Source organism: Diabrotica undecimpunctata, chromosome 4 (genome assembly GCF_040954645.1).
Source record: "Diabrotica undecimpunctata isolate CICGRU chromosome 4, icDiaUnde3, whole genome shotgun sequence".
Taxonomy (NCBI): domain Eukaryota; kingdom Metazoa; phylum Arthropoda; class Insecta; order Coleoptera; family Chrysomelidae; genus Diabrotica; species Diabrotica undecimpunctata.
The window spans coordinates 121,000,941-121,010,354 of record NC_092806.1 but is presented as its reverse complement, the minus strand read 5'-3'; the positions used below and the strand labels follow the sequence as shown (position 1 = coordinate 121,010,354).

Sequence of the window (9,414 nt, the reverse complement as noted above, 5' to 3'; positions counted from 1 at the left end):
ATAATATTTTAAGTATCTATTTGCTTCTAGAAAGATACATATACCCAACCCTACGCCTATGGTTATCTTTTAGTTGATGCCTTGGAAGCGTTGAGTGTTCGAAAGTAAAAGTAGGTATTGACCATTGACTTTGACTTGCGTTTTGCGATTATTTGGAAATTTATTTGTAGGTAGGTATTGTCAATTCTAATTCTAACCTGAATCGGGAAAGGTGTAATTTTGTATAATCAGTGCGTAAGGTGCGTGAATAATAATTATCTATTTAAGGTGGGTAGATAATTATACTTACTACTTTCAAAAATTAACTTTGTTTACTTTTCAATAAATTTATCCATACCAACGAATATAGATGCATATATACGTCTATATTCGTTGTGGATACTCACAACGAATACGCAATATACTTATTGTAGATAACAACTGATAAAGGTTCAAAGTTTAATTAACTTGTTTTCACTTTTTTAGAAGAGCGCAAGAAGGTAGTTGGTACCATATTTTCTATCCTAAGACAACACAATGGCTCAAGCAGTTAATTCTTCTTCAGCATTATCTTTGGACAATGAAGTCCTTAGATCACTCCTTTTCTACTGCTCTATTCTTGTTCTTAAAATGATGTTTATGTCTATTTTAACTGCTTCAAAGAGAATTAAGCACAAGGTAAAGTGAAATTTTATATTTGTATTTATTTATCTCAAGTACCTACTTAATATCGATAATATTTTAATATTTCCTTATTTATAATCTTAACTTTCTCTTTAATAACTTTCTAAAACATTCAATTCTTTATTCATAGTAAAATTAGTTCTTCATTTATGTATCAGTATTAGACAAATAAGCAGTAAATGTTAAGGTTAATTGGATTAATTGATCATTTAATAATATTGTAGGCATTTGCTAATCCAGAAGATGCTAAACCACAGCATGTCAAGCCACAAGTAAATGAAAATGTGGAGAGAGTTAGAAGGTAAGAATATTTTAGTTGATTATATAAAAAGAAACATATTTTTAAATAAATAAATGTCAATGCTTAGTATTTAGTTTTAAATTTCTGCTATTGAATCCAGTACATTTTGTTTCGGAAAAATAGAAGTGCTAAAAAGTTAGTTCATGTAATCTTATCATAAAATTATGTCATATCTGATTATCTGTGTTTGGAAAACCAGCACAAGTTCACATAATAAACAAATTTTTGAGGTGAATAATTGGAACAATTGACATAATGAACCAGGAATAAAAATAAAATCAAAAATGATTTCACCCTATCACAACTTAGTCCTTAGTCCTCACAAATTTCAGAAATGGCGATACCTATAATAAAAAATTTTAATATATAAATAAAGAAATTCTTAAATGCGGAATGTTGTAATTAATTATGCCTAGGCGATTTTAAAATCGGTTTCTGAGAGATGAAATTGTAAACATTCTTGGTTTTCTGTTTGTAGTGTGAATTGAATTTACATTATTCAACATCACAGAGTGCAATTGCACTCATCTATGAGCTTTCTAGACAATTATCCTTAGTTATAAAACTCTAAATTAAGATTTTCTACTACATACTTACCTTAATTATACTTGTGATACTTAGACCCATATAAAGATTGAATGGTGTGAAAAAAGAAAAGAGATGAACCAAAGAAAATCGATGATTATAAATTTCAATGGTCTACATTAACTTGAATTGAAAACATTAAGTCACAATATTCGTTTAAAAGTAATTCAATAGACAATTAATACTTTTGTAATGCATTTTGTCTTTTTCCAAATCTATAACTACTCAATATAAATGCTTGCTAGGTATTGTGTTTTATAAAAAAAATCATCTTATGTCAAGCAGTGGTGTCTGAGTGGTTATGGAGACAGCCTGCAAATCAATTAGCTTTTGAAATCATGGGCTCGAATTTTTGTTAAAAATTTTAACTTCTCTTTATTACTGATTGATAAAGATTGTTTTAACTTTGAAGCATATACACATGCACTATCGTAATTGCTGGAATCATTTAAATTACTCCTTAACACTTTAGTAATTATATATATGCAAAGTTCATTTTGCAAGTTTCTCTTTTCAACCTTGACAACATTTGCACACATTTTCTTCTAGTTATTTACAGTTATTTTGGCAAATTACTGTTACACCAATACTCTACAGCTCCTAATGTAAAATTATGATTTTGTTTTGTATTTCCATTTTTTTATTTGCATCAAAACCATTTCTATAGGGCTTAAGTCAATCAATCTATTGGTTGATTGAATATCAATTTAATATGTTTTGTAGTACTACACATCCATTCTACAAAAAGTTTCTAATGCGTGTATTCACACATATCTTTCTGAGACTGGCAGATATAATAAGAGTGAATTAAAAACTCGTTTCAAATCCAGTGGTTAGAAATTCTTGAAAACAATTCATTTATTTGACTGAGTAAGGTTAAACACAAATAGGGGTGCAACACAGGCGAGCCGTCGTTTGTAAACTCGCCGCGCGGCTTATGCTGAGTACCATGCGCCGTCGGCGGTTTTATGACTTCTGGCGGCACATCAGTAATAGATATCTCGTGCTTCAACACAGACGTGTGACTGTTTTGCAACGGTTTTATTTGATTACTTTTGTGAGTGTTTGCCAAATTTTGTATATATTATTGAAGCTATATACATCGATAAATTAACTACCGAAATTCACACACGGCCAGCAATTTGGGATATGCGCTCAAATGAATATTCGAATAAAATAAAAAAAAAACATGCTTGGGAAGAGGTTTTATCATCATCATCACGCAGCGCTACAACCCTGGGTGGGTCTTGGCTGACTGTACAACTTTTTTCCAATTTGTTCGGTCTTCCATCAACCTAGGGTCAAATGGAATGTTCATTTTCCGGAGATCTGCTTGGACGTTATCTCTCCATCGCATTCTGGGACGTCCGAATGGTCCTTTGCCTGTGGGAATCTCTTCTCATACTAGTTTTACAATTCTATCGTTATGCAGTCTGTGCACGTGGCCTGCCCATCTTAGTCGCTTTGATTTAATTTCTTGGACAATATCGGCGTCATTGTAGAGTGTTTTTAATTTGATATTGGTTCTGATCTTATACTGGTTTGTGGTGATGTCATGGCAAGCTCCGAAAATTTTTCTAAGTATTTTTCGTTCAAAGCGTCTGAGCTTTTCTTCGTTTGCTTTGGTCATGGTCCACGTTTCGCATCCGTATGTTATTACAGGTCTGACGATGGATTTATACATTTTGATCTTTGAACTTCTTGTAAGATTTTTTGATTTTATGAGCTTATCCAGTGCGAATAGACAGCGGTTTGCAGATTGGATTCTGTCTTTTATTTCTTCAGTAATATCGTTGTCAGCTGTGATTACGGACCCCAGATACTTTCTTCTTTCTACTTTCCCATGTACTCTTTCAAAATTGAAGGTGTTGATCGTCACATTTTGTCCTATTCTGTCTTTTCGTGTCATTCTATTTATACACATATATTTCGTCTTCTTTTCATTAATCTTCAGCCCTACTTCACTTGTTGCTCCTTCCACCTTGTTGAAGATGTCTTTCGTGGATAGGATGGAGTCTCCAACGAGATCTATGTCATCTGCATATGCGAGTAATAGCTTGGGACCTTGAACCGATAGCAATTCTGTTTTTATTTCGGCCGACCTCATGGCTTTCTCTAATACAAGGTTAAAAAGTAGTGGATATAACGCATCACCCTGTTTGAGTCCACTGTTGATTTCAAAGCTGCCAGACAGTTTATTATTTACACGTACTTTAGATATTCCACCCTCCATACAGACTTTGGTCATTCGAATGAGTTTCTTTGGTATTGAGAGCTCCGCCATGGCATTCCATACTTGGCTTCTTTCTACGCTATCATATGCCTGTCGAAAGTCTATGAGAAGATTGTGTATGGGTCTGTTATACTCCCAACCCTTTTCTAGAAGTTTTCTCAGCGTGAATAGTTGATCTATTGTTGATCTGTTTGCCCTAAAACCGGCTTGATATTTGCCTAGGACATTTTCAGCATAACGGATTAGTCTACTAAGAATTATGTTTGAGAGGGTTTTATATGCCGTGTTTAGGAGTGAAATTCCTCTATAATTCGCGCATTTTGTTTTGTCCCCTTTTTTGTGGATGGGCACTATTATGTTTTCCTTCCATCGTGCTGGTATCCTTTCTTCTAACCATATGTGCGATATTAGCTGGTGGATTTTTTTTTTTCAGCTTATTTAAGGCCTTTTGGGTTTCTTCAATGGAGGGATTTTTGACGGGCATGTCCGCTGTGATATAGATCTCTACTTTGTGCTGTTCTTCCTGTATGATGTTTAGAAGGTTCCTAAAATACTCTTTCCATTCTTCAGTTACTTCTTTACCGTCGATTATCATACGGCCTTGATTGTCTCTCAGGGTATGGATGGAATTGGTTCTATGTCCTCTTTTCTCAGAGGAAATTGCTTTATAGAATCCTCTGGAGCCTGGTTTGGGCCCGTCTCTCTCCATAGCTTCATATTTTTGTTGTTCATAGTTTCTTTTCTTTGTGCGTATTATTTTTCTTGTTTCTTTTCGGCAGTCGTCATATTTCTTTTTACTTTGGTTTGTTTGCAGTTGTATCCAAGTCTTCCTTACTGTCTGTCTTTTTTCCAGCTGTTTCCGACATTCCTCGTCATACCATGTTTTTGCCCTCTTCTGCCTACTCCTTCCAAAGATCTTGTCCGCTGTCTTGGTTATTATTTCGGCAGTCGTTTCCCATAGCTGTTCTATATCATTGTATTCTCTTTCAGAGTTCAAGATTTGTTCAAGTTGTTCTCTATAGTTTTGTTGTTTCTCTGTATTGTGCATTTTGTCCATGTTCCATTGTGAGTTTATTGTTGTTTTATTGTATTTGTGGCTAGACATTCTTAATTTGACTTTTACTCTAACTTTCCCACAGTTTTATTTGGAAGGATGCTTTTCTGGGCCATTTTTAATTTCGTTGACTAACGTGTAAAACATTCCTTTATTTTTTCATTCGTTTACTATAGGATGTATCCAATATCTGGGTTTCTTCTTCTTCTTTGATCTAATATGAAGTAAACTTGCACTTATTAGGAAAAACAAATCGTCGTCACTTTCACTAGATGATTCTAGAGACATCATCATACCATTCTACGTCCAAAACTCGACTAAATTTGACAACAACGAAGACAATGGCAAAGCTACTGCCACTGTTAAACCGCCTCATGTGTTTTAAGCCGCGCCGCAGCTGACGAAGCGCAGACGCGGCGCAAGCCGCACTGTCTGTGTTTAACCTAACACAATATTTTGTGGTTTTAAATATACAAGAATTTAGAATATTCTTCTCAAATTGTTTAAAATTTCAACACCACTGCAAAGCTGTTTCTATTGTGTATGCTATAAAATATTTCCTGGAACTGCTCGCCACTGTATTTGAAACCAGCTGTATGCTTTCTGAATATATGAATATCTGTAAATGACAAATTCTGTCAATTTTTCTCTCAATATTTGATGAACCATTATTTCTTTTACTAATAAATATATACAAAACATAAATTTAAATAACAATATAGCTAAAAGTACAACTTTATTCACCTTAAATTTATTGTATATCTATATATTTCTTAAACATATAGATATCTAGGTAACTAACTTAAATATCTAGAATCTGTTTATGCCCTTGCTACTTTGATTTTCAGTATATGATCTCCTAAATCAATACAGATATTTTTAAAACAAGAAAAAGTAAAATATAGAAATATTGTGTTCTGCACTGTTATGACTCATATCCCATAAGAAAGTCAACTACCTCTATTAATAAGATGCTTAATGTTCTGTTGCCTTCCTTTTATACTCTAGGGCTCATGACAGCTTAACTTGCTAAAAATACCTTCTTTGCTGTTATAAACAATTATTTATTATCATTATTATTCTTCAAGTGTATATTGACTATAACTAACAGTGGTTTTATTTTTTTTGCAGAGCTCACTTGAACGACGTTGAAAACGTTCCACTATTCTTTGTGATTGGCTTGATTTACACTTTAACCAATCCAGCAGTTTATTTCGCAAAAACGTTATTTTTGGCATATACACTAGCAAGAATCGGTCACACTATTGTGTATGCTGTTGTTCCCATTCCTCAACCAGCAAGAGCACTGTGTTGGATGGTTGGATACGGAATAACTGGATATATGGGCGTTGTCAGTTTGCTTACCTTTAAATAAGCAATAATTGTTAGTAATTTTGTGATAAAATATTTCTTTAAAAGACAGATTTTTATAGTTTTGTAAAAGATTAGTCTAAAAAGACAATAAAGAAATTGGTTATATTCTTCTTTTAACTAGTCACTTATTCCGCATTTCTCATTAATCACCTTTTGAGTGTGCATAACTGAAATTATATCTTTAAACTACAAAACAAAGTTGACATAAACCTAACTTTATAATCCCAGTCATCATTTATCTCGAAAAAATTATGTTGCAGAAATAAGAGCCTGAAACAATTACATACACGAAATATCAAATGGAACAATGTACTAAAAGTACAATTTTCATGTGTTCTCTAAGCGCAATCTTTGTACTTAATGGATCTTCACGCAGATGGGCTCATTTTGAAGAATCTGACATAATTCTTGATTCGGATACCAAGAGAAACCAAGCTTTAAGATTCTATTAGTTCTTCTTTAAGAAAATGAAAACGCATAAGAATATTAGAAGGAGAATACCTATTGACTTTAAATTCAACTCAGAATATTTATTACTTCAATAGACGAAAACCATATTGTAGGCAACGATGGTCGCAATCACTATAATAATGTAAACTCAAAAATCAGTAAAATCCTGTGTTCCCATATATGATTAAGCAATCTATATTAATAAAAATGAATCGCCGAAATGTTTGTACAGGCATCACTTCAGAACGACTGCACAAAATTAGATAATTCTTTCTTTGTTGTGTTTGTTATGACCAGGATTTTGTAAAAGATAATTTAAAAAATACTTGACAGAAAAACTTCACAAACAGTTTTTCTCTCTTTAAATCGCAATATATCCAATAGATCGCGCCATACTCATATGACTCATAAAGGAAGCTAGGATTAACAAAAGTATTGATAGATTGGGCAATAGCCATACCACACTGAATATTCCGGTTCTCTTTCGATCACCTAAGTCAAACAGTGTCGGTTGCGGTTAATACTTCGATGAGTGACCTCTTGCTAACACCGCATGTTGTTGCCATGTGAAATCTTCCTTCTCTAAAACGGCTGCACGGATTTTTATGAAATTTTATGTGTATTCTGTAGGTCTGAGAATAGATTATCTATTTTTCATACCCCTAAGGGGTAAGAGTGGTTCACTCCAAATATTTTTATTATTTATTAAACAAATTTTTTATTTTTTTTTGTTTTTATGATTTGGTATTAAAAAATACATACAGCCCTAAATTTTCACCCCTCTAATAATAACCCCTTCTTTTTAATAGCCATATTACTGTCACGGAGTTAGTTGCCATGACTGGACCGATTTTTATGAAATTTTACATACATATATACTCGATAGGTTTGAGAATAAGTCGTAATATATTTTTCATACATCTAAGGAGTAAGGGTAGTACACTCCAAACATTTTTTTTTATTTTCTGCGCAAAATTTTTTATTTTTATTTATTTTTTATGATGTGGTAATAAACAATACGTACGACTCCTTAATTTTTACCCTTCTATCACCAACCTCTATTGTTTAATAGCCATATTAGTGTCACAGAGTCAGTTGCCATACTCGTGCGAAGCGGAGTTACTGATTTTTATGAAATTTTTATGTATATTAGGTAGGTCTGATAATATGTCGTAATATATTTTTCATATTCCTAAGTGATAAGGGTGGTCCATCCCAAACGTTTTTTTTTATTTTTTTAACAAAATTTCTTATTTTTTTATGATGTGATAATAAAAAAAACATACATCCCTTAATTTTCACCCTAATATTACTAACCTCTATTTTTAATTGCCATATTAGTGTCAAAGAGTTAGTTGCCATACTTCTTCGAAACGGCTTGACCAATTTTTATGAAATTTACTATGTATGTTCGGTAAGTCTCATAATCGAATGTAATCTATTTTTCATACTCGTAAGGGGGTAAGAGTGGTTCACTTCAAACACTATCTTGATTTTTTTATAAAATGTTTTATTTTTATTTTTTTATGATGTAGCATTAAGAAATACAATAGCCCCTAATTTTCATCCTTCTATTACTAACCCCTATTTTTTAAAAGCCATATTAGTGTCACAGAGTTAGTTATCATACTCCTCCGAAACCACTTCACCGATTTTGATGAAATTTGGCACTCACATAAAATTTTATATTTATATTCGGTAGGTATGAGAATCGGTCGTGATCTATTTTTCACACGCCTAGGATGGTCCATCCCAAACATTTTTTTAGTTTTTGGAAAAAAAAAATTTATTTATATTTTTTATGATGTGGCTTACAATATATACAACCCTTAATTTTCACCCTTCAATCACCAACCTCTATTTTTTAATAGCGAAATTAGTGTGACAGAGTTATTAGTGTCACAGAGTTAGTTGCCACATTTCTTCGAAACGGCTTGACCGATTTTTTGTGAAATTTTATATGTATATTGGGTTGAATATACTACTCTGAAGTTTCTTCTAGGAAAGTTGAATAAATCGGAAAGACGTAGTCAACTATCCTACAGAGTTTTTGAATTAATTAATTGAAATTGCCTGGACTCCCACCTAACAATTTACAATTGAAAGTAGGATCAGTTGTCATTATGTTGCGTAACAAAAATCAACCTCGACTGTGCAATGGAACGAGACTGACTGTGAAAAGGCTAATGAATAATGTCATTGCGACAACGATCATCAAGGAAAAATACAAAGCACAGGACGTCTTCATCCCGCGTATAATGATGATTTCAACGATCGTACCATTTGATGTTAAACGTTTAAAATTTCCCGTGCTTTTGGCTTCTGAAAAGACAAGCAAATCGCAAAGCCAACCGTTGGAAGTTTGCGGAACTAACTTTAGTTTCGATGTTTCGCGCATGAGCAATTATGCGCGTGTAGGAAAACTGTCATCGTTGTATAATTATTTAACGCAAAAAAAAATAAAAATATTTTTATCAGAAAGTATTAAATTGATTGAACTTTTTTCATGCATAATATATTTGAGTGTTTTTTTTAGTTTTATTTTCTGTTAATTTTTTAGACACATTATTTAATTCTAAGGCAACGAACTTTGCCGCATCAGCTAGTATTTTTATAATTAAGCATCTCGTCTTCTAACAGCAATATTATTCAGGTTTACTCTCCAACCACACATTACTTAGATGGTATTCTAAAGTCGTTTTGTTTAGATAGGATTTGATGTTTTACTGTAAATATATAATTACATTTTATGTA

The 9,414-nt window shown here is 32.7% G+C and overlaps 1 protein-coding gene across 1 annotated transcript; it reads left to right on the top strand.

The window, feature by feature from the left end:
• Positions 1-516: 516 nt before the first annotated feature.
• LOC140439937 (microsomal glutathione S-transferase 1-like) lies at positions 517-6,327 on the top strand. The gene is made up of 3 exons (XM_072530125.1): positions 517-657; positions 888-964; positions 5,968-6,327. The coding sequence occupies exons 1-3, from the start codon at positions 517-519 to the stop codon at positions 6,209-6,211; spliced, it is 462 nt and encodes a 153-aa protein (XP_072386226.1). The 3' UTR covers positions 6,212-6,327.
• Positions 6,328-9,414: the final 3,087 nt, after the last annotated feature.

What these genes read in the sequence shown, in the direction of transcription:
- LOC140439937 (XM_072530125.1), top strand. Translation starts at nt 517, where the DNA reads ATGGCTCAAGCAGTTAATTCTTCTTCAGCATTATCTTTGGACAATGAA. An exon ending in CAAAGAGAATTAAGCACAAG is followed by an intron (nt 658 to 887) that starts GTAAAGTGAAAT and finishes ATAATATTGTAG; the next exon opens with GCATTTGCTAATCCAGAAGA. An exon ending in AATGTGGAGAGAGTTAGAAG is followed by an intron (nt 965 to 5,967) that starts GTAAGAATATTT and finishes TTTTTTTTGCAG; the next exon opens with AGCTCACTTGAACGACGTTG.